We start from the raw sequence: 25,292 nt of genomic DNA, 5'->3' as shown, positions 1-25,292 counted from the left end.
AAAGAAAATAACCATGGAGTTCTTATTTGACTATTATTTAAGTGTATATTTGAATAAAATTAGATTAATTATGAAATTTTTATTTGACTACTATTTAAATATATATGTTTTGGCAATAATTTCAACCATGATAAAGCTACGTCCTTAAAGTATCACATAAAGGTGCGGTGGGCCCCGGAGAAAAGTGCCTAGGGAGAGCAAAAAGAAAGGATGGGCCTGGCCGCCTAGGAGAAAAGTGGCTGGGAGAGGAGAAAGAAGGGTATTGAGACCGAACCTTCATATGTAAAGGGTATTAGATCTATTAGAGCTAGATCTAATAGCTCGTATGGACAGGTAATACAACCAATACTAAATATTATCATTTATTTCCATCTTATGTAGATACCACATCATTTAGTTCAACGTGATAGATACCACAATTCCGATGCCTCTGGTACAAAACACCAGGCTTTTGGAATTTTATTGGACTGCATACACAATAATGGGGGACCTCACTTTATGTAAACCGTCATCCCACACTAACGAAGCAGAGACCATGTCTTTAACTATACGTCCTTCAACCTTCAACACAAAAGATAGTTTCTGCCCGATGGATGTGAATGATAAAATGTTTGGTTTAACGTTGATTTTGAGTCCCTTTGGGGCACCAATAACAGTTGCTTTATATGTGGATACTGGTAATCCAACATTTGTGACACTCCTTTTGAACGTGCGAGCGATTGATTCTTTGTAGGGGATGGAAAGAGCAAAGGACGGGTAATTTAGATCCCAAACGGCTCCATTCGTAGCTTTCGAACAGACACTATGATCCCCGGTGACTTTCCGTAGAGTCTGAATACTATAGCCTTCTCCACACAAAAAATTTACAAAGTCAATCTCATCGGCATCATACACTAAACCAGGGTGCACAGCCCTTACAGGATCAATATTGCCTGCACCATATGCAAATTCGGCTTCCGGATTTTTTCTAGCGCTCATGGGAGTAGCTGCTTACAAAACACACAAAGGACTAAAATCCATTACTATCACCTCTTTCATAATTTGAAAGGCCGGGAATAAAATTCAGTCATTACCAGTAGTCATAAGAGCAGACTTAATAGCAGCAGGAGACCAGGTGGGGTGAAATGACTTGATGTAGGCAGCTGCCCCAGTAGCATGTGGACAAGCCATTGACGTGCCGCTTAATATATTGTATTGCGCTACTCGATTATCACCACTCATTTGAGAGATTGGAGAAATTGGTGACCAGGCAGCCAGAATGTGTACACCTGGGGCTGTTAAATCTGGCTGCATGCAGTAAGATCACAAAGTCATCATGAATGTCAAGCTTCTAGAAAGTCTTTATGAACTAAGGAAAAGGGTGATTTGGTCTGAGGTATGCGTAACCGTTCTCAACATAGATTAAGAAAAAAACCCCTGTGTTTTCTCAAATGGGAGGTGAAAATGTTGAGTTGGGTTTACATGATATAGAGATGAACATGTCATGGGATAAATGAGAAGAAAATCAAGAATAATGGCATAAGCTACCTTGAGAAGGTCGTGTGTAATATTGTTTGGACCCCTTGATGAGAAGGAGGGTACATATGGGGCCAATGTGTCCTTAACCTCAATACTCTTCAAAATCGATGCAGTTGGGTTACTGTTTAAATGTAGTAAGACTAAGACTGAGTACATATATGCCGTACAAATTCTAAAGCATATCACTTGTATAATTTACAGTCATCTCCAAATAAAAGTAGGAAGCTGTGTTAATCGATACCTTGTTGAGCTGATGTAGTAGGCAATTCTTTTACCATCTCCTGCACTAAGGCGAGATGCAGGCAAGGGATAAATATTGCTGGAATCTTTGGGGAGTCGGAGTCCATCCACTATCACAGTCCCAACGGCACCTGCCAAGAATGCACTCCATGCTTCTTTAAACCCAGCGCCAAGCCCAATGCAAAGGACAATTTTACCCTTCACTAAATTTGGGTTCAATGAGTTTATTTCGCAAAACCTGCATTTCAGTGATGAAAGTCCTGTAATCTATCACACACTTTAAAATTCAGGATTTCTAACGTACGGTTTTCATTTTCAATTAATTATTTTTCATTCTTTAATAATAAGTACCTGGATGTGTTCCCTCTAAAACCTCCTCTAGTATTCGGGGCATCCCCACCATAAATCAAAGGATACATGCCATTGGGCTCAAATGCGTTTATCGAAAATCCCTACACAAAGGGCAATGATATAACCTCCACCTCCAAAAATCAGATCCACGTAGTTGAAATCTAATTTCTTTAATAAATGATATTTGAATGTGATGGTTATTAGTCCAAAGTGTGAGCAAGTTTACTCACCTTATAAACCTTCTTGTCACCTAGTTGCACCTCGGTCAAGAACTTCCGATCTATGGTGCTAGCAGCCACGGAAAGAGACCATGGCGCGACATTTACGACGGAAACAAGGCGAGGTCCATCGTTACCAGCAGAAGTTGATGTTAGTATCCCATTTTTCATTGCATGAAAAGCACCGATTGCAGCAGTATCTTTAAAATAATCCCGGGAAGGGGGATTCCCAAGTGAATAAGAGATTATATCAACCCCATCAGCAATTGCATCATCAAATGCTGCGAGAATATCAGCATCATCACAGCCATCAGACCAACATATCTTATACACTGCTATCCGAGCTGATGGAACTCCGCCCCGAGCAGTTCCTAAGCCAAAGCCCATGAGACTTGCCATGTTGACTAGGCCCCCAGCTGCAGTGGATGCAGTGTGTGTCCCGTGGCCGTCTGAATCTCTTGGGGATTGCAAATCTTCTGGGCTAAATTTTCTATCGCTCTTATAGTACTTGGCTCCAATAATTTTACTGCAATAACATCGGTGGAAAGTTTTGTTAAGGAACAAGGATAGGATATATTTAAACTTTTTTAACAGGGTATTTAGACACTCTGTTGCGAGTGAGATTTACTTGTTGCAAGTGAAATTGGAAAACCCTTGGCAAGTGCCCTTCCATTTCCTTGGCGGTGGGCCAAATCCTTTATCATCGAAGCTGTCAGACTCTGGCCATATTCCACCGTCAAGCACTCCTATGATAATGTCGCTTTCAAAACTTGTTCTTTTAACTTGTCGGGGAAACCCCACGAAATCCCACGACCTAGTTGTGTGGAGCTGTTTCTTTTCGCTAGGGAAAACCGAGACCACCCCGTCCATGCCTGAAACTCCAAAGTTACAGTTAATTTTGTAGCCATTACACACATGAGTTACTTCAATTACAGAAAGATTTAAACCCACCCACGCACCTTTCATTTGCTGCATTTCATCCTCTGTTAGCTTTGCTACAAATCCATTGAAACTCCTTTTGTAACTGCGGACTAAAGAACTTGATGCCCTACCGCTGAAAAGGCATTCCATGGGGAAAATTAGGTACCATATATGTAATAAATAAAACAAATAAAAAAACAAAAATAGAAAAATAGAAAAAAAAACAAAAGGTGAATACTGACCTGCCAAAGACTTGCTCCAGCATGTTGGTGTGAATGGCAGACGCCGAGAAATCTCCGGCAGGCTTGGCACCCATGTACACAATATACTCCTGCATCCATAATATATATGTTGGGTGCAAATCCAGTTTATTAACACTACTCAAGCATGATTTTCAGCGCAAGATTAATCTTAATTTTTCCGCCATGCATGCATGTATGGTTCATGGAATATTGACCAAGCCATTAATTAAGAAAAAGCAAGAGAGAGATGGGTGTTTCTTGCCTTTCGAACATCATCCTCGGAAGCTGCTGCAGTACTGTGGGTACTGAGCAGACTGCAGATGAGACTGAGAAGGAGAAACCACAGAGAAGAGTTTTTTTGTCTTGCCATTAGATGATGGTAAGCTATGCGCTTCGTGGTGCTTGGACATCTATACATATATACACATGAGCCTCCCAATCCTTTTTCTCTTTTAATCTAATGTTACACCTTCCAGGACATTTCCAATAATTTGTATTTAAAAAGATAAAAGAATAAAGAGCAATGCACGGATAAATCAAAAGACTCACCAGTCATCCCCCATAATACCAAAGACTTTTTTTCATTAAAAGATATGCCCATCAACATCCCATTATCAACATCCCATTACATCCCTTCCAATAATTCAATCTTTTTTATTATTATTGTCGCTCCTTTTGAGGAAGAATTTTGTTAAAGTTATATTCAACATCTACTTTACATCTCTTCCAATAATTCAATCTTTTTTATTATTATTGTCGCTTCATAAGCTTCTTTTGAGGAAGAATTTTGTTAAAAGTTATGAATAAAGCTCGAAGACTATACAAAGAGAGAGAGAGAGCATCAATAGACTTCATCTTTAGAATTTCATCCCATTATTAATACCCTTCAATTTATTTTTAGGATATTATTACTAACTTTTTTTGTAAAATTACCATCTCAAAATCCTATTTAACAATGTTGGATCCTAATTTCTAGCAGAGAAATATTTTTCATTTTTTTTCTCACTCCAATTATTTAAATAAATTTTATATTCCCATAAGTGTGCTTTTTTGTGCCTTTGATTACCACTAAAACATGTATCTGACATAAAATTTCTTTAGCATCCAAAGGTACGTGTTAGATATAAAATAATTCTTTTATATAATTGTTTTATATCATCCAAAGGTGCATGATATAATTGTTTTGCCATAGAAGGTCTCAAGCATGTGACTCACGTTGTTGGAGAAAAGGAGGGTGGGAAGGTTGCGTCAGCCCACCGACAGTTGATTACGATTCCCATAATACGTCACCACTTTTTCTATCAATGTTGATTGGTGTAGCAATTAGAATTTGGGTCACTCCCACAGGTGATTCATCCCTACCGCCTTAATCTAAGTAAATTGTTCTAATTTGAAAGTAACAAAGTAAAGGAAAAAGAGAGGCTTCATGAAATTGTGGAAAATGAGCCTTTTTGGCCGGGAAAGAGGAGCTTTCCAAACGCAATACACGTTGCTGCCATACCACATCTTTCGACCTGCATTTAATTGATAATTATCATTATCCCATCCTATATATGAAAGGAAAGCAATGGTACTTTCGTAAATATTTTCAAAAATAAAAATAACAAAATATAACAAAAGTTACAACAAAGCCCAATTCCAACTTTTCTAGTATAAAGATAATATTGGTTTAATTTGGTTCCATGTATTCCAATTCGAGGGATATCTTATTAATGACAATGATATTTGAGGGTGTGTTTGTACTTTCTACAAAAAATTTGTGAGTGTTGAACTCAAGAATCTCTTTCAAGGGAGAAACTTTTGCACAAGCTGGGTTGATCCAATGTTGTTTCTGTCCATACTATCATTTTCCTTATCAAAAACTCAAATGTTTTCTTGTGTGGATATTAAGAAAAGCCCAAGGTCACATTTGGAGAGATTTTTAAAAAGTTCCATATAAAGATGGTGGAAAAGCAGCTAAACAAGATTGAAGATCTTAAATCAAGTAAAATGTTGTACTTGCCGCATCATTTATTTTTAATGTTATAGATAGTACCACAAGAACACCAGGATTCTGGAATTTTATGTGAGGGCTAATACAACAATGGGGGTCCTCACTTGATGTACACCATCATCCCACACCAAAGAAGCAGAGACTATGTTGTCACCTACCTTTCCTTCAACCTTCAACACAAAGGATAGCTTCTGCATGAGGGATGTGAATGATAAAATGCTTGGTTCAACTTGGATTTCGAGTCCCTCTGAAGCACCTATAACAGTTGCTTTATACGTGGACACCGATGATCCAATGTTTGTGACAGTCCTACTGAACATGCCAGTGATGGATTCCTTGGTGACGCTGGAAAGAGCAAAGGAAGGGTAATTTAGATTTCAAACGGTTCCATTTGTAGCGGTAGAACAGACACAATTACCCCCGGCCATAGAGCCCGAGTACTATAACCTTGCCCACACAAAAATTTTACATAGTCAATCTCATCGGCATCATATACCAGACCAGGATCTATATTGCCTGCACCATATGCAAATTTGGCTTCCGGATTTTTTTTTTTAGCACTCATGGGAGTAGCTACAAACACACAAAGAACAGAGATCCATATTATCAACCCTTTCATAATTTTAAAGGTTAGGAATAAAATTAGACATTACCAATAGTCATAAGAGCAGACTTAATAGCAGTAGGAGACCAGGTGGGGTGAAATGACTTGATGTAGGCAGCTGCCCCAGTAGCATGTGGGCAAGCCATTGACGTGCCAGTTATATTGCGCTACTCGATTATCACCAGGTACTTCGGAGATGGGAAAAATTGGTGACCATGTCGCCTGGGGCTGTTAAATCTGGCTGCATGCAGTAAGATCACAAAGTCATCATGAATGTCAAGCTACTGAAAAGTCTATGAACTAAGGAAACAGGGGTGTTTTGCCCTGAGATATGTGTAACTGCTCTCAACATAGATTAAGAAAAACCACAATGCTTTCTCAGATGGGAGATGAAAATGTTGAATTGGGTTTACATGATATAGAAATGAAAATGTAATAAAATAAATGAGAAGAAAATCAAGAATAATTGCATAAACTACCTTGAGAAGGTTGTTGTAGACCCTCAATTTTATCCATTTAGCACATATCTTTAAGTTCGCTTCCAGTGCTCCACAGTAGTTCCTTGGTGGCCCATTGCTATTCATTACTACTTATATTTTCTGAGCCACTTTGGAGACTTTGGTTGAAGGGTTTATCCGACTCCACATTATGACCTTGACGGCTCTAATTTAGACTTAGGCACTATCCTAAACGTCTTAGGCCCACTTAGACACTTCATCGAGCTTAGTTCACTTAGGCCCACTTAAGCTCACTTAGGCCCACTTAAGTACTTTTAGACTCACTTTTTATATGACTTACATGATTGCATGACCTAAATGACTTGTGTGACTTGTATGACTTTCTTTATTATTTTAATTTCATTTTATTACAAGTTTTCTAAATCATATTTTTTGGCTTTTTGGGCATAAGGAACGGGCCGCCATCTATTTGGAAGGAGAATCAACAGAATTTTGAAAAAGAGGAGATTTTGTTTTTAGAGGGATAGCACATATATTATTTCCATGGTGGAATCGGTTACAAAAGGAAAACAAAAAAAAACTGATACAAAGACGCAAGAGAGGGATTTTAAAAGTGTGGGGGCAGAACAGAAGAGGGAGGGGGATTTTTGGGAGAAGCACAGAGGAAGCGGGAAAGGAGCAATTGCAACCAAGGCTGTCCGAGTATGCTTCTTGTTACTCTTGGAATTCTTACCCATATTCGATTTCTCCGTGTGTTCGTTTCTGAATATTTAATGTACTGCTGATTGGTGTGGATGGAAAGGGCCACAAATTGTTTTGTTGATATTGGTTGCGTACTTATTTTGTCCCAAATCTGTTTGTGATCTTCCCCACTAGCCTGAGCCCATTGAAAGATCATGAGATGTGGCTTTATCTTATTTCAATCTCGCATGTTTGTTCTCTCTTTGTTTCCTCTACTCTCCACTATACTTGTTTATGTTTTTCCTCCTACCCGTCACATGGCCATGAGCTCTTCATATGGGGATTAGAGATGTGGCTTCTCAAAATTCGATCATTTCATGGTATGTACACTGAGGGGAGATTGAGGAGCGTGGGAGTTGTTTGAAGAAATACCAATGAGAAGGAATGTGGTTTTCCAGACTGCAATGATAAACGTGTATGGGGAAGAAAGGGATTTTGTGGAGATGTCGAGTTTGTCTTCCGGATGCTTATTTCGGCTGATGAGGTCCTGCTCGATGCGGTAACAATGATCTGTATTCCAAGTGCGGGAATGTGAAGAAAGCTTGAAAAATCTTTGATGGTGTTTCTTGTAAGAAGTCGCCCCCCTTGGAATGCCATCATTACGGGATATGTGCAGTGTGGACTTTCTGAGGAAGAAATTGATTTATACTGTCTCATGAAGGCAGTCCGTGAAACTGAATGAGATCACACTGGTGAATGTGTTATCTGCTTGTGTTGGCTTAGGGACACTGTAACTTGGGAGAGAATTTCATCTGTACCTGGGTCTAAACGGCTTAGAGCTATTCTCAAGGACGGATTGATTGATTCAGCAGATAGGAGAAGGCAGAATGGGGAGCCACCTGACAATTGAGAAAGGGGTCCTATTGTGTACTGCACTACTGGAATATCCCACCATATTTTTCATAGGTTTCTTCCATATTCCAGAAGTTCCAAAAAACAAAGAAAAAAAAGAAAAATTGATGATGATTGGATGCATAAACTAGCAACCTGGGCTAGTCAATTTTTAGTGGCAGCTTGTGTTCACTCTACAGAAGCAAGGAGAAGGGTTTTCACGGAGATCAGTAATGTACTTAATGACTTTGTTGATTCATCCAATGGTTTTATGCCATCCGTAGCATTAAGCTACCCACACGGCCTTATGTCCTTAATTTCCAGCTCAAGCGCTGTGTTTTCCTTCCAAAGACTACAACAAAGAAGATAATCACTTCTGCATTCTGTTTTCCTGGAGAATTGGATATGAGAGAAAGGTTGTCTGAACCTTCTGATTTTGAACTAATATATGACTTGTCAGCTGTGCTGATTCACGAGGGGACTACTGTGAACAGTGGCCATTACATAGCTCATATTAAAGATGAGAATACAGGGCAATGGTGGGAATTTGATGATGAGCATGTCTCAAACCTGGGTCATCATCCATTTGGAGAGGGGTCTTCAAGTTCTGCTGCTAAACCTGTTCAAACTGAGCCATCTGTTCATCTGTCTTCCACTGAACCAATGAATGGTGTCATGAATGGAAATCATATAAATATTGGTCAGCTACAATCTTCAGAATGTAGTATTGTTAGTGGTTCATAGACATACTCATCTGGTGATGCGTACATGTTGATGTATAATCTTAGGCGTACCACCAAGAGTGGTAAAGTTAGATGAACAGTATCTGGTGACAACCATGAGTGACGAAGGAGAAAAGACTTGTCCTCTCTGTGCTGAAGAGATGGAATTGACCGACTAGCAAATTGAAGCCATGCAAATGTGGTTGTGAGATATGTGTTTGGTGATGGCGTGACACAATGAACATGGCTGAGGAGGATGAAACAGAGGTTCGGTGCCCTGCATGTCGTATCCCTTACAACAAAGAAAAGATTATAGGGATGGCAGCAGACTGCAAGAGTTTGATGGCAGAAATCAATTTGGAAATAAAAATGAAATCACAGAAGACATAAACTAAATTATCTGAAGTCAGGAAGAATCAATTGGCAAGTACTCTTGGGTTTTCCTGGTGGGCGTGAAACTCAGAATTGCAATGGGGTGGTTCAGAATCTGAATCTAATTGATCTTGGAGGTCTGAGTCAGACATTATATAATTGGGATGGCAATTTTACAGAAAAGAATCGGTTGATCAATCACATTGCAGGTTCCTACAATCAAACCTTTGTCAATGGTGGCACCAGCACTTATAGTCAGGCCATGCACAATGGTGATATTGATCTGAATGAATATTCTCTACAGGACCTTTGAGGAGTGGCATCAAATGCCTCAGTGGACAGAAGCAGTGTTCAGTTTGGATTGACTTCTCTCCAGAACTTACTGACAAGCAGCCCAAATTTGGCATCCATATTTTCTACTAAAGAACAACTGTTGCCTCTTTATGAGTGCTTCTCTGTGTCTGTTGCTTCAGAAAGTAACATTCTCCAACTTTGCTTTTGAAGTTGTGGTTCGAAGATTAGTGGTAAAGGCAGTGCTTTTTGGGATTCTCCAGCAAACGTAATGGCCATCACAGCAGGGGATTTCGTCTATGTTTTGCAGCTATTGGAACCTGTAGATCGTGTTCTTCCAAGACGATGTGAGTCTGACTTGCAAGTATCACAGAGTAGGAACTAGGGAAGTATTTCCTATCTTTTCTGATAATGCTTGGCTGCCAAATGGATTCTGTGATCAACAAGCCTACTCTTTCATCCAATCACGCTGCATTTTTAAATCCAAGTATTGAACAGTATTGCTTAATACTAGCAACCAAAAATAGTATGAGGAATGCTGTAGGGGAGCAGAATGCTGCAATTCTGAGCAGAATGCTGCAATTCTGGGCAGATGGTCAACTTTAGTGATGGGCAATATGAAGCTCCTGCACAGCTTCATTCTCGAGCTCAGCAGATTTGTGTTGTTCTATATCCTAGAGATGCTACAGAAAATGGAAAGCTCTTGCAACCAAAGCAACAATTTTTCCTATGCAATGCCTCACTTCAGGACATTATTTTCAGATTCAAGGAGGAAAGATGGGGGCTCAAGCCAATGGTCTGAATTTCACAATAAGGTAGCAGTGCAGTTGAACGATACACATCCTACCCGTGCAATTCCAGAATTGATGCGATTACTGATGAATGATGAAGGACTTGGATGGGATGAAGCTTGGGATATGACATCAAGAGTCTTCAGTTTGCTCTTGATGAATAAATGGGAATCACATACAGACTTCATCTGTTCGTCCGGCTAAGAGACCAACTGGTTCAGAATTCTGAAACTGTTATGGGATTAGTAGAGCTTTTAATGGGGATACAGATCTTCTTCCCGTTTCTTTTAAGGGAGCCGTTGCCAAAGAGGACAATTCTAACTCATCATGAGGCCTCCTTCAGCACGGAGAATCTCGAAAAACAGAAAAGAAAATTATAGGAAAAGTTCAATTGTCCGCGCACAAACAGAGATGAAGTAGCATAGTCACAGGTTCCAGAGCATGAGCACTTAGAAATTTCAGATTGGAGATATTGGAATAGGGTCTCTGATTGAACTTGAGATGTTTGGAGACATGACACTGTTACTGTTATTATTTTTTAGGAGAAACGATAGTAGGTTGTTGAAGCGTGCAATTTCAAACCCCTAAGCTATCACCGATTTTATAAAGAGCCCGACTGCCATGATATTTTCCTTGCTTTGATCACATCAGAGACTCAGAGATGACGTCTGAAAGCTTCAAAGTCAGCCAGAAGATTAATCTGGTCCTTTTATAACAATCATTGTTGCCACGCGCCCCCCCCCCCCCCCCCCCCCCACCCCCCGACTAGAGATCAGATTAAGAATGCCCAGCAGCGACAATTAATGGCTCTACTAAAGCACCAGATGACACAAAGAAGTCTAAACCAACCTCTTGAATAGTGATTGCAAATTAGGTGATTCATGTTACTTTGATTATCCTCTTTGCTAGTGAGTTGACGGACCTTCAAACAGACCAGAGGTGGCAAGTTCGGGTATTTAAGGGAAAGAGATGGACCACAAGCATCGACCAATTGCTATCTCACATGTTTGGCGAAAATCATAGAAAGAGAAATCCAAGTAGGAGGCCAAGAACACTTTTATTTGGAGACGCACAACAATTTAATGCACACAGCAGATATCCTTGATGAGTCTCCTGTGTTTCATCCAGTGACGATCAATTCAGAAACCTCTCTATAGGCAACCAGAAAATGGACAGAAAACCGCATATTTTGATTAAGTTTCTGAAATTGTGTGATTAAAGAAACTTATGAACATCAGGTCAGAGAATAGACAAATAACCATGGGTTTAGAGAATGTTGACCTCCGAATGTATATGTGCTCGAGTTCCTCAGCTGCTTCAAATCATTTCCAGATCCTGCATTTCTTCTCATTTTCCTCATGTTGGAAAATTTAGCATTTTCTGCATTAAACCATTCCACATGGAACTTTTGAGAAATCAATAGTTGAGCAAGCCCATTCAAATGACTTTAAAGAATTCGAGTTTATTCTTGTCATGAGAAAGATGAAGCTAAAAGAATTCAACTTGCTCTCAACTCCATTTCGTATATTCTGGAAAGGATGAAGTTCTCCATGGGCATCTCGAAAGCATCCTTCAAGGCTGAGAAATTCAAGAGTCAATTACAAAACGCAAGACATGCCGAGCTGCTTAGAAAATACTACTGCCATTTATATTTTCTTGCTTCAACATGGGAACAAACAGGCAAACTTAGCCTGAGTTGAGGTGCTGAGAACCAAGGTCCTCCTTCAAAGCGAAAATGCATTTCTATCCTTTCTGATACTGACAGATCACTGATGAAACAGAAAATGATGTAAAAGTACAAGATGAATCAGAAAAGGCAGTCCTATAAGCATCAAGTCAACAACCTCCAGTTCATTCTTTAAAGTTTTCCTGAGGGGACACGCATTGTTGGCTGACTATGGAAGACTGTTCAACAGCAGAATCTGCAGTTCTTGGTTCAACAGTAGCAATCTCATTTCCAAAAATCATCTCTTCTGTTCCTGCGTTATCAAGTCCTGGAAGGATACCGATTTTAAAGCAGATACAATGAAGTTGAAGCCAAGAAAAGCTCCACAGAAATCCTGGAAGACAGCGTCTGATGTTCTTTGTGTTATTTGGAAGATGATGGGCGTTACACCTGAGTTTCATGTACCTTCTGAAAGTGGCAAAAGTCCGTCTTCCTACAGTAATTGTGTAAGATCAGAAAACACAACTAGATGGTGCAAGATAAAAAAAAAAAATGAAAAGTCGGAAGTCTTAATTCGGTCAATGGTGTAAACGCTGCCTTTTTGTCCAGATTCAGGTCCTGGTTCATAAAACAAAGAAGAAGCCCGTCGAGAAGAAGCCTTCAGGAGGAACAAGAGGATGGTGGAGCTTGGTGTCTTCTTGGCAGCCACTCTCGAAAGTCCAGAAATGCAGGATCCATCAGAAAGTCTCTAGCTTACTGCCCATTTGCCTTCACACACGCGAATAAGTTGCTGAATCCTATTGACTGAGAGTTAATTTCTGATTATGGGCAATTTGATACGCCTGAAGAATGAGGAGTTATTCAGTAAACTGGACATCTGAAAATCAATTAAGATGCGAGCATTCAGTTGAAGAAAATTGAATGTAAGCAAGTTGACAATAGAAACAGAATTCAAATGTTAATATAAGAGAATTTTTCTACACTTTTCTAAGACCAGATGTGAACCCAGAATTCATAGAAAGTTATTACATGTTGGAGTCAAGCCATCTGTCAGAAATATCTGCAGCCAATCAATTTTCGTATGAGATTCTGGAATTTAAATTCAGAAATATGGGGAATGAAGATCTTGAAAGAGGAAGTATGGCCTTTTTCTTGAAAAGAATGAATGACCAGATTTTTCAGGGGGACAACACAGCTTTTTGAAGAGGGGCTTCACCAGATTTTTGAGAAGACTCACGACGGATTTTCAAAGCATCATGGCTGTAGATAAATCAGAGAATACCATGGCTGCATCTTGAAAGAGATAAAGTGACTGCCAAATGGTGCTTCAGTTTAGATGAAGATGCCTTTCTATTGCATTTAAAGGATGGTTTCTCCCCTGAAACAGAGGTCATTTATGTGGGGTCTCTCAAGGTTGAAATAGATGCAAGTGAACAGGAAGAAGTTGCACAGAAACTGCTGGAGGATTTCAATTATGTACCAACATTTTTACCTCATGACCTGCATAAAAGTTTTATCATGGGTTCTGTAAACAGCAACTGTGGCCTCTTTTTCATTATATGTTGCCCATGTGTCCCGACCATGGCGATCGCTTTGACAGCAAGTGAGCACATGCTCTGAAATGGATATGGCCAGCTCTTCTCCAGACATGCCAGCAATGTACAGAGGCCTCTTCAAACAACCATCAGCAATCTAGCTACAGCTAAACCCCCAAGCCTCGCTCCGACATGGCCACTCTGGTGCACACTACCCTCTTCCTTTTTCCACCCCTCTCATATTCCTCGTGATTTCACCTGTTATGAATTGTGTCTTCAAAATCATCTTCATCCAAATAACTCTGATTTTAGAGAATCATCTTCGGATCTTCTTTAAACAATAAAATCTAGATTTCAATAATCTTTTGCTGCCATTTTTCCTCTTGGCATGCACTTTCACTATTTTTTTTGACTTTCAACCATTTTCTTGATTTTCTCGATTTTCCTCAAGCACGAATAAACTTCATGGTTCTAAATAATAGGAATAATTGAATCAATTCGTGCAAAAGCAATTTGGACCTTGGTGGGGGGTCCGACATTCTTGATATCTTCTCTAATATTGATTCAAATGAGGGGATTGTTTGATATTTGGTTGATTTTAATTATTCTTTATGATATATATGAGAAGTGTTTATACCTGTTATTAAGCTAACCTAGTTTTCCATAGACGTGTGGATGCTCGCTAATCAGGTACACTCTTTCTACCCTCCAACTCTAAAATTTTATGAATGTGTATGTTATCATGAGTCATGTCCATGTTTGATGTCATATTTGATTGCCTTGATGCTTGTTTGATCATCTTTGATAAAAATGCATGTTATATGTCATATTTTCAAACTAACCTTTGATGTCTTTTAATGGCGCTTAAGAAGCCATTCAGGTACGCATCTTAACTTTTCTTTATTGTGATTTGATTTTGTTTGACATACTATTTTTTGAAATCACCTTAGTCTACCTAGGTACCCTCAATTAATCAATTAATTGTCTTATCTCCCTTAACTTAGTTAGTAGAGACCTTTATAGGGCTTAGAGGGGTGCTACCTTTTAGAGGTACCTTCCTAATAAGTAACTTGATCCCCAAATCCAGACTCAAGTTTTTTCAAAGACACGTTTTTCCAAAAACTTTGGAGTAATTTTTTTTAGGGTTTTATTTCTTATTTTATTTTTCCTTTAAAATAAAATAAAATAAGTGGCGACTCCGACTTTTCCAAAAATAATTTTTCACAAATAAAAGCAAGTCTCGCCGATTGAGTGGGGACGTAGGTGAAAAAAACGGGTCCACAATTGTGTGTAATTGGGTTTGGATCCCTTGATGAGAAGGAGGGTCCATATGGGGCCAATGTGTCATTAACCTCAATACTCTTCAATATCGATGCAGTTGGGTTACTGTTTAAATGTAGTAAGACTAAGACTGAGTATATATATGCCGTACAAATCCTTAGCATATCATTTATATTATTTACAATCATCTCCAAATAAAAGTAGGAAGATGTGTTAATTGATACCTTGTTGAGCTGATGTAGTAGCTTGGCAGTTCTATTACCATCTCCTGCAGTAAGGCGAGATGTAGGCAAGGGAAAAATGAGGCTGAAATCTTTGGGGAGTCCATCCGCTATCACAGTCCCAACGGCACCTGCCAAGAACGCACTCAATGCATCTTTAGGCCCAGCTCTATCCAGCCCAATGCAAAGGACAATTTTACCCTTCACTAAATTTGGGTTCATCGAGTTTATTTCGCAAAACCTGCATTTCAGTAATGAAAGTCTTGTAATATATCACACACTCTTTAAAATTCAGGATTTCTAACTTACGGCTTTCATTATCCATTGACTCTTTTTCTTTGATCTTTAATAAGTACCTAGATCTGTTCCCACTAATACCTCCTGCAGTATTCGGGGAATCTCCACCATAAATGGAAGGATACATGTCATTGAGCTCAAATGTGTTTATTGAAACTCCCTACACAAAGAGCAATGATGTAACCTCCAAAAATCAGTTTCACATGGTTGGAACTTTAATAAATGAAAAATTTGTGTGTGATGGTTATTAGTTCGAAGTGTAAGCAAAGGAACTGCCATGAAGCTTACTCACCTCAAAAACGTTATTGTCGCCTAGTTGCACCTTGGTAAAGAAATCCCGGTCTATGGTGCTAGCAGCCACGGAAAGAGACTAAGGCAAGAAATTTGTGATGGAAGCAAGATGAGGTCCATGGTTACCAGCAGAAGCTGATGTTAGTATCCGTTTTTTCATTGCGTGAAAAGCTCCAATTTCAATTGGATCTTCAAAATAATTTGTGGGAGTTTTACCCCAACTGAAATAGATATTATATCAACCCCATCAGCAACTGCATCATCAAATGCTGCGAGAATATCAGCATCAAAACAGCCATCAGACCATCATATCTTATACACAGCTATCCGAGCTGATGGAACCCCGCCCCGAGCAGTCCCTAAGCCAAAGCCCATGAGACTTGCCATGTTAACTAGGCCCCCAGCTGCAGTGGATGCAGTGTGTGTCCCGTGGCCGTCTGAATCTCTTGGGGATTGCAAATCTTCTTTGCTAAATTGTCCATTGCTCCGATAGTACTTGGCTCCAATAATTTTACTGCAATAACATTAATTGAAACTTTTGTTAAGGATATATAGTCTTTCAACTTTTAGAACTTTTAACTATAGCAGGGTATTTAAACACTCTGTCAATAAGATTTACTTGTTGCAAGTGAAATTGGAAAAGCCTTGGCAAGTCCCCGTCCATTTGCTAGGCGGTGGACCAAATCCTTCGTCATCGAAGCTGTCAGACTGTGGCCATATTACACTGTCTAACACTCCTATGATTATGTCGTTTTCAACACTAGTTCTTATAACTTGTTGGGGAAACCCCACGAAATCCCACGACCTTGTTGTGTGGAGCTGTTTCTTTTCGTTAGGGAAAATCGAGACTACCCCGTCCAGTCCTGAAACTCCAAAGTTACAGTTTATTTGTTAGCCATATGTAACATGCCCGAGTTAATTACTTCCGAAATATTCAATTAATTGCAGAAAGATGAATTCCACCCACCCTTTATTTGCTGCATTTCCTCTTCTGTTAGTTTCGCTACGAATCCATTGAAACTCCTTTTTTAACTGCGGACCAGAGAACTTGATGCCCTACTGCTGAAAGGCATTCCATGGGGAAAATTAGGTACCATATATGTAATAAAAAAATTAGGGAAAAAAAAAAGTGAATACTGGCCTGCCAAAGACTTGCTGCAGCATGTCAGTGTGAATGGCAGATACCGAGAAATCCGGCAGGCTTGGCACCCATTTACACAATATACTCCTGCATCCACAATATTTTTGGTGCAAATCCAGTTTATTAACACTACTCAACCATGATTTTCAACACAAGATTAATCTTAATTTTTCTGCCATGCATGCATGTAAAAATTATTAGGCCATGGCCCATGCTTCATGCTTCATGTAATGACCAGACCATTAAGAACAAACAAAAGAGAGATGGGTGTATATTGCTTTTCGACCATCATCCTCCGAAGCTGCTGCAGTACTGTGGGTACAGACCAGAGTGCAGATGAGACTAAGAAGGAGAAACCAGAGAAAAGAGTTTTTTCTTGCCATTAGATGGTAAGCTATGCACATTCTGATGCTTTGGACATGTATATATACCTGAGCCTTTCAATCCTCCTCTTTTAATCATCGTAGGCCCCTCTGTAACACTGAATCGATGATAAGTATTAAAAAGCACAAATAATCAACGTCTATATTATAATTTCATTTCTTTATACCGAATTTTGTCTCATTATTTTATACTTTGATTTTGTCACTGTTACCTTAATTTTATTTTTTTATACTTAATTCCATTACTTGCATCATCATCATTGATGATTTAAACTTTATTGTACACTTTCAACAATCGAGATACAAATCTAACCGCTTAAACCTTATGATACACATTTGATGATCAACCTACAAAGTCCAATATATATTATTTTCAAATGCTTGAGTTACTCCTTACACGACATTTCAAATGATTTATTTTTAAAAATATAATAAAAAAATAAACTGGAAAATGAACGGCCACTATTTGATGAAAGGAAGTTTTACAACATCCACTATTTGATGATTTCACTTAATTCTCCAGGGATGGGAAGACCATTCATGGTGTTTACTTTGTATTCACATCTTGATGAAGTAATTTTATATACATTTTTTATATATATATTTAATAGATTTATTTACTACCATTTAATTCCATTATTTTTGTTCATACTCTCATTTTGGTTAAATGTATTTTTCTGTGGATATCAAAAAGAGTCCAAAATCAGGTTTGAAGGGGTTCCAAAAAAGTTTCACATGGAGACGGTGGAAAGTTAAGATCCCTAAAATACTAAACAAATGGCCTTGGAGAGAATTGGAAGCCGTATATTAAGTAAAATCTTGAACCAGACATTTCCTTTATAATAGATGTTGTAATTAATTAAGATTGGTTCATAGTTCTTTATCTCCTTAAAGATTTTTCACCTTATATTCATGTATTTTTTCGTCTCTTTATTATTCTTTAATTTCTATTTTTGATTTAATTATAGCATAAGATTCGTATTTATGAATAAGTCATTATTTCCTATACTAGGAGTATTGATTTTTTTTCGGCATATGACTTACATTGATTAAACTATGTAGGAGATTGTATTGTTACATGATTTGTAATGTGGTCTATATATTTATTAGAAAAATTAAGAAAAAGATAAAATAGAGGAAGACTACATTTATGAGTCTTTTTTTGAAAGTTTTATAACACCACAATCAACCTCAAGCTGGCTCTAGGTGTTAATCCACAACTAATATTCACATATCCTATTAATAAGCAATGTGTTACGACGTTACGTTGAGAAACAACCCTCCATGTCATATACAAAAAACTAGTCAAATAATTAATGACACATTTTATTTTAAAATTAATTCCAAATTTCCTTAATATTATAAGCTTACAATTTTCTCTTTTGTTTCCATCTTACTCATGTCACACCATTTGTTTTCAATTTTATATATATCACAATTCCAATGCGTTGATACCAACACGAAGATTTTGGAATTTTATATTAGGGCGAACATAACAATGGGTCCTTATTTGATGTACAATGTTTTCTTATATCCAAAATGTCTTTCACAAATCGAAACAAATGTTTTGTACATGGATGACTAAGGCCTGTTTGGTTGGTGTTTTCGAAAACTGTTCAGGAAAACAATTTTTGAGAACAGTTTTTAAGAACAATTTTTTGCGTATTCAAAAAAAAAAATTGTGTTTGGGAACTGAATTCTGAAAAATAGTTTTTGTTCTAAAAAAAAAAAACATGTTTGGTTGAGTTAATAAAAAAATATGTTTTGTTGAATTAATATTTTTTTTAAAATAAGTAAAACAAAAAAAAGCATGTTTGGAGTTGCTTTTTATTTATTTATTAGTAAGTTTTTTTTCATTAATTTGATATTATAAATATATAAATAATTTTTGAATTTATACTTCATTTGAATTTAAAATTTATTTGATTTTAAAATTTTTACATCAATTATAATTTTTTTTAAATAATTACTTTATAAACATGTATAATTATACTTAATTTTAATAATATTTTATTCACACAAAAGATAAACTTCTTAATCATTTTAAAAATATATATTTTAATCATAAATAGATTATACTAATACATGTTTTAGGTCAAAACATCATTGAAATTATACTCCTGCTGCTTGTTTTGTGGAGTTCGGTTTAGCTGGGTTGCTGTAAATGCGGCTAGGTTATGGGGAAGAAGGGGGGAAGTTCATGGTTGATTGCTGTGAAAAGGGCTTTCAGATCTCCTACCAAAGAGACTGATAAGAGAGGTGGTAGAAGAAGAGAGGAACATGACCGGGAGGAAGATGAAGAAAAGGTTTGAGATTTTTTCTTGTTGAAATTTTTGAATTTATTCTGTTTTTTGGTCTATTTGAAGTGGTGGGTAGATGGATGCAATAGTGGTGTTTGCTGGGTTTTGCGTAGAAAATAGAGAAACGGAGATTGATCTTCCGGAAACCCACGAACCAAGAAACCGCATCGCCACAAACCCAATGAAAGGTTGCAGCTTTCGTCAGCATCAATGATGGTGGTGGTGTTGCACCAGTGAATGATGATGTCTCTGCTGCTGCCGCCGCCGAGCAACGCCATGTGATTGCGGTGGCCGTGGCTACTGTAGCTGCCGTCGAGGGGTGAAAATTCAATAGGAAAGCCTCTAAATTACTCTTTCTCTACTCTCAGAACTATCAAATTGGGTTTGATTTTAAAGGGTTAAGGCTAACACGTTTTACCTAAGAAAGAGAGACACGAGAACAAGGAGAACACCCTTTTGAAAACACGGAGAACAACCACCTCTTTTTTCCTCTAAATGGTGCAAAAAAACAGGGAAAACAACTTGAAGTTGTTATCAGAAAACAGGGTTTTGAGAACATGGAAAACACGGAGAATAGAAACATCCTTTTTTGTTCTAGAAAACAAAAAACAGTTTTCAAGAACACTTTCCAAACAGGCCCTAAGTAAAAATTATTCCACAATGTCAAATTCTCTTGGGTGTGGGAGAAGAAACTCATTCCTTTAAAATAGAGAATGTATTCCCTTTTACATGGTCCCATGCACTCTTTTTAATTGTGAATACAAAGAAAATACCATGAATGGTCTTTCCATTTTTGAAGAATTAAGTAAAATCATCTTAAAACAAATTTATAGGACTACACTTTTCAAGTATCTTGTAACATATTCACAACAAAATGTTTTATACCTACGTTGTAAAATCAATACAAATGTATTGTTGACAGAGTGCATATTAGAGGTTTTTTTTTTTTTTGAATTATTTTTTATTATTTTAGTGATTGGCATATTATAAGCATTTAATCTTAAAAGCCAATCTTTTTTAATAATAAATAAATAATTTGTTTCTCTAATTAAAACTAATATATATATATATATATATATATATATATATATATATATATATATATATATATATATATATTTCAATTTTTTTTTTCAAATTTTGATGAAACAAAATTGAGGTATGAGTCTTTTATCTTATCTTTTAGGAGTAAAAAAAATTTTAAAAAGAATTTTAAAATTACAAATTAATAAATAATCATGACATGGAAACCGAAAAAATGCCAAAAACCCTCAGATATATCAAAGATGACGACATTTTTAATGAAATAATTTTTATTTAAATTTAATTATAATTTTTTTTCCAAATTAGAACAAAATTATTTCCAAAAGTTCTTTTAAAATATTTTTAGGTTATTTTCAAGGTATGTTGATTTGTTTAAAAAGATTAATTTTATTCACTCCTCTTGAAGATTGGTACAAATATATTTCACTGTAATTAATTTTAATTTTTCTACATAAGTACATTTGTAGAAAAAAATTTAAAATATATAAAAATATTTTTAAAATAAGAAATTAATAAAATAAAGAGAAACAAAAAAAGGCATGAAATTTGATACATGTACTTTCAACAATAACTTGTCCCATAAAAGATTTTTTTTAAAAAGAAAATAACTATGGAGTTCTTATTTGACTTTTATTTAAGTGTATATTTGAATAAAATTAGTCTAATTATGAAATTTTTATTTGATTATTATTTAAATATATATGTTTTGGCAATAATTTCAACCATGATAAAGCTACGTCCTTAAAGTATCACATAAAGGTGCGGTGGGCCCCGGAGAAAAGTGCCTAGGGAGAGCAAAAAGAAAGGATGGGCCTGGCCGCCTAGGAGAAAAGTGGCCGGGAGAGGAGAAAGAAGGGTATTGAGAACGAACCTTCGGGTCTACCGGGCGTTCAAGTCGCTCGTGCGATTGGTATTCGATCTAATAGCTCGTATGGACAGGTAATACAACCGATACTAAATATTATCATTTATTTCCATCTTATATAGATACCACATCATTTAGTTCAACATGATAGATACCACAATTCCGATGCTTCTGCTACAAAACACCAGGCTTTTGGAATTTTATTGGACTGCATACACAATAATGGGGGACCTCACTTTATGTAAACCGTCATCCCACACTAACGAAGCAGAGACTATGTCTTCAACCATCCGTCCATTAACCTTCAACACAAAAGAAAGTTTCTGCCCGATGGATGTGAATGATAAAATGTTTGGTTTAACGTTGATTTTGAGTCCCTTTGGGGCACCTATAACAATTGCTTTATATGTAGACATCGGTGATCCAACGTTTGTGACACTCCTGTGGAATGTGCGAGCGATGGATTCTTTGTTGGAGGTGGAAAGCGCAAAAGAAGGGTAATTTAGATCCCAAACGGCTCCATTCGTAGCTTTCGAACAGGCACTATGATCCCCGGTGACTTTCCGTAGAGTCTGAAAACTATAGCCTTCTCCACACAAAAAATTTACAAAGTCAATCTCATCGGCATCATACACTAAACCAGGGTGCACAGCCCTTACAGGATCAATATTGCCTGCACCATATGCAAATTCGGCTTCCGGATTTTTTCTAGCGCTCATGGGAGTAGCTGCTTACAGAACACACAAAGGACTAAGATCCATTACTATCACCTCTTTCATAATTTGAAAGGTCGGGAATAAAATTCAGTCATTACCAGTAGTCATAAGAGCAGACTTAATAGCAGCAGGAGACCAGGTGGGGTGAAATGACTTGATGTAGGCAGCTGCCCCAGTAGCATGTGGACAAGCCATTGACGTGCCGCTTAATATATTGTATTGCGCTACTCGATTATCACCACTCATTTGAGAGATTGGAGAAATTGGTGACCAGGCAGCCAGAATGTGTACACCTGGGGCTGTTAAATCTGGCTGCATGCAGTAAGATCACAAAGTCATCATGAATGTCAAGCTTCTAGAAAGTCTTTATGAACTAAGGAAAAGGGTGATTTGGTCTGAGATATGCGTAACCGTTCTCAACATAGATTAAGAAAAAAACCCCTATGTTTTCTCAAATGGGAGATGAAAATGTTGAATTGGGTTTACATGATATAGAGATGAAAATGTCATGGAATAAATGAGAAGAAAATCAAGAATAATGGCATAAGCTACCTTGAGAAGGTCGTGTGTAATATTGTTTGGACCCCTTGATGAGAAGGAGGGTACATATGGGGCCAATGTGTCCTTAACCTCAATACTCTTCAAAATCGATGCAGTTGGGTTACTGTTCAAATGTAGTAGGACTAAGACTGAGTATATATATGCCGTACAAATTCTAAAGCATTTCACTTGTATAATTTACAGTCATCTCCAAATAAAAGTAGGAAGCTGTGTTAATCGATACCTTGTTGAGCTGATGTAGTAGGCAATTCTTTTACCATCTCCTGCACCAAGGCGAGATGCAGGCAAGGGATAAATATAGCTGGAATCTTTGGGGAATCGGAGTCCATCCACTATCACAGTCCCAACGGCACCTGCCAAGAATGCATTCGATGTTTCTTCAAGCCCAGCGCCAAGCCCAATGCAAAGGACAATTTTACCCTTCACTAAATTTGGGTTCAATGAGTTTTTTTCGCAAAACCTGCATTTCAGTGATGAAAGTCCTGTAATCTATCACACACGCTTTAAAATTCAGGATTTCTAACGTACGGTTTTCATTTTCAATGAATTGTTTTTCTTTCTTTAATAATAAGTACCTGGATGTGTTCCCTCTAAAACCTCCTCTAGTATTCGGGGCATCCCCACCATAAATCAAAGGATACATGCCATTGGGCTCAAATGCGTTTATCGAAAATCCCTACACAAAGGGCAATGATATAACCTCCACCTCCAAAAATCAGATCCACGTAGTTGAAATCTAAATGCTTTAATAAATGATATTTGAATGTGATGGTTATTAGTCCAAAGTGTGAGCAAGTTTACTCACCTTATAAACCTTCCTGTCACCTAGTTGCACCTCGGTCAAGAACTTCCGATCTATGGTGCTAGCAGCCACGGAAAGAGACCATGGCGAGACACTTACGACGGAAACAAGGCGAGGTCCATCGTTACCAGCAGAAGTTGATGTTAGTATCCCATTTTTCATTGCATGAAAAGCACCGATTGCAGCAGTATCTTTAAAATAATCCTGGGAAGGGGGATTCCCAAGTGAATAAGAGATTATATCAACCCCATCAGCAATTGCATCATCAAATGCTGCGAGAATATCAGCATCATCACAGCCATCAGACCAACATATCTTATACACTGCTATCCGAGCTGATGGAACTCCGCCCCGAGCAGTCCCTAAGCCAAAGCCCATGAGACTTGCCATGTTGACTAGGCCCCCAGCTGCAGTGGATGCAGTGTGTGTCCCGTGGCCGTCTGAATCTCTTGGGGATTGCAAATCTTCTGGGCTAAATTTTCTATCACTCTTATAGTACTTGGCTCCAATAATTTTACTGCAATAACACCGGTGGAAAGTTTTGTTAAGGAACAAGGATAGGATATATTTAAACTTTTTTAACAGGGTATTTAGACACTCTGTTGCGAGTAAGATTTACTTGTTGCAAGTGAAATTGGAAAACCCTTGGCAAGTGCCCTTCCATTTCCTTGGCGGTGGGCCAAATCCTTTATCATCGAAGCTGTCAGACTCGGGCCATATTCCACCGTCAAGCACTCCTATGATAATGTCGCTTTCAACACTTGTTCTTTTAACTTGTCGGGGAAACCCCACGAAATCCCACGACCGAGTTGTGTGGAGCTGTTTCTTTTCGCTAGGGAAAACCGAGACCACCCCGTCCATGCCTGAAACTCCAAAGTTACAGTTAATTTTGTAGCCATTACACACATGAGTTACTTCAATTACAGAAAGATTTAAACCCACCCACGCACCTTTCATTTGCTGCATTTCATCCTCTGTTAGCTTTGCTACAAATCCATTGAAACTCCTTTTGTAACTGCGGACTAAAGAACTTGATGCCCTATCGCTGAAAAGGCATTCCATGGGGAAAATTAGGTACCATATATGTAATAAATAAAACAAATAAAGAAACAAAAAAACAAAAAAAACCAAAGGTGAATACTGACCTGCCAAAGACTTGCTCCAGCATGTTGGTGTGAATGACAGACGCCGAGAAATCTCCGGCAGGCTTGGCACCCATGTACACAATATACTCCTGCGTCCACAATATGTTTGGTGCAAATCCAGTTTATTAACACTACTCAACCATGATTTTCAGCGCAAGATTAATCTTAATTTTTCCGCCATGCATACATGTATGGGTTCATGAAATATTGACCAAGCCATTAATTAAGAAAAAGCAAGAGAGAGATGGGTGTTTATTGCCTTTCGAACATCATCCTCGGAAGCTGCTGCAGTACTGTGGGTGCTGAGCAGACTGCAGATGAGACTGAGAAGGAGAAACCACAGAGAAGAGTTTTTTTGTCTTGCCATTAGATGATGGTAAGCTATGGGCTTCGTGGTGCTTGGACATGCATACATATATATACTGGAGCCTTCCAATCTCCTCTCTCTCTCTTAATCTAATGTTACACCTTCCAGGACATTTCCAATAATTTGTATTTAAAAAGATAAAGGAATAAAGAGCAATGCACGGAGGAATCAAAAGGACTCACCAGTCATCCCCCGTAATACCAAAGGCTGTTTTTCTTATTGAAAGATATGCACATCAACATCTTCTTTACATCTCTTTCAATAAATCAATCTTTATTATTATTATTATTATTATTATTATTATAACTTCTTTAAAGAAAGAATTTTGTTTAAGTCATGGATAAAGCGCAAAGATTATACAAAGTGAGAAAGTACCAAAGCATC

At 37.8% G+C, this 25,292-nt stretch overlaps 2 protein-coding genes and 1 pseudogene across 2 annotated transcripts; all 3 read right to left on the bottom strand.

The window, feature by feature from the left end:
• Positions 1–337: 337 nt before the first annotated feature.
• LOC100263317 (cucumisin) lies at positions 338–3,908 on the bottom strand. The gene is made up of 10 exons (XM_010660206.3): positions 3,753–3,908; positions 3,491–3,579; positions 3,287–3,381; positions 2,956–3,199; positions 2,340–2,853; positions 2,110–2,210; positions 1,760–1,996; positions 1,528–1,639; positions 1,074–1,287; positions 338–986 (listed from the first exon to the last, which is right to left on the bottom strand). The coding sequence occupies exons 1-10, from the start codon at positions 3,906–3,908 to the stop codon at positions 460–462; spliced, it is 2,289 nt and encodes a 762-aa protein (XP_010658508.2). The 3' UTR covers positions 338–459.
• Positions 3,909–5,509: 1,601 nt separating this feature from the next.
• Positions 5,510–16,797, bottom strand: LOC100854685 (cucumisin-like; annotated as a pseudogene).
• Positions 16,798–21,386: 4,589 nt separating this feature from the next.
• On the bottom strand, positions 21,387–24,998 carry LOC104881130 (cucumisin). Its single transcript, XM_010660205.3, has 10 exons — positions 24,801–24,998; positions 24,542–24,630; positions 24,347–24,441; positions 24,016–24,259; positions 23,400–23,913; positions 23,170–23,270; positions 22,818–23,054; positions 22,586–22,697; positions 22,132–22,345; positions 21,387–22,044 (listed from the first exon to the last, which is right to left on the bottom strand). Exons 1-10 carry the CDS (start codon positions 24,954–24,956, stop codon positions 21,518–21,520), a joined length of 2,289 nt encoding a protein of 762 aa, XP_010658507.1. The 5' UTR covers positions 24,957–24,998; the 3' UTR covers positions 21,387–21,517.
• Positions 24,999–25,292: the final 294 nt, after the last annotated feature.

The sequence above is a fragment of the Vitis vinifera genome, chromosome 13, assembly GCF_030704535.1.
Source record: "Vitis vinifera cultivar Pinot Noir 40024 chromosome 13, ASM3070453v1".
Lineage (NCBI taxonomy): Eukaryota > Viridiplantae > Streptophyta > Magnoliopsida > Vitales > Vitaceae > Vitis > Vitis vinifera.
The sequence above is the reverse complement of the archived record's forward strand: the minus strand, read 5'-3'. Positions and strand labels throughout refer to the sequence as shown.

Bases quoted from the DNA above. Each gene is read 5' to 3' on its own strand.
- LOC100263317 (XM_010660206.3), bottom strand. From the start codon at position 3,908: ATGTATAGATGTCCAAGCACCACGAAGCGCATAGCTTACCATCATCTA. The intron at 3,200-3,286 runs GTGCGTGGGTGG...TTGGAGTTTCAG, and splicing joins TGAAATGCAGCAAATGAAAG to GCATGGACGGGGTGGTCTCG. The intron at 2,854-2,955 runs GTAAATCTCACT...ATGTTATTGCAG, and splicing joins TCCAATTTCACTTGCAACAA to TAAAATTATTGGAGCCAAGT.
- LOC104881130 (XM_010660205.3), bottom strand. From the start codon at position 24,956: ATGTATGCATGTCCAAGCACCACGAAGCCCATAGCTTACCATCATCTA. The intron at 23,914-24,015 runs GTAAATCTTACT...GTGTTATTGCAG, and splicing joins TCCAATTTCACTTGCAACAA to TAAAATTATTGGAGCCAAGT. The intron at 22,346-22,585 runs GTAGCTTATGCC...TACTGCATGCAG, and splicing joins TTACACACGACCTTCTCAAG to CCAGATTTAACAGCCCCAGG.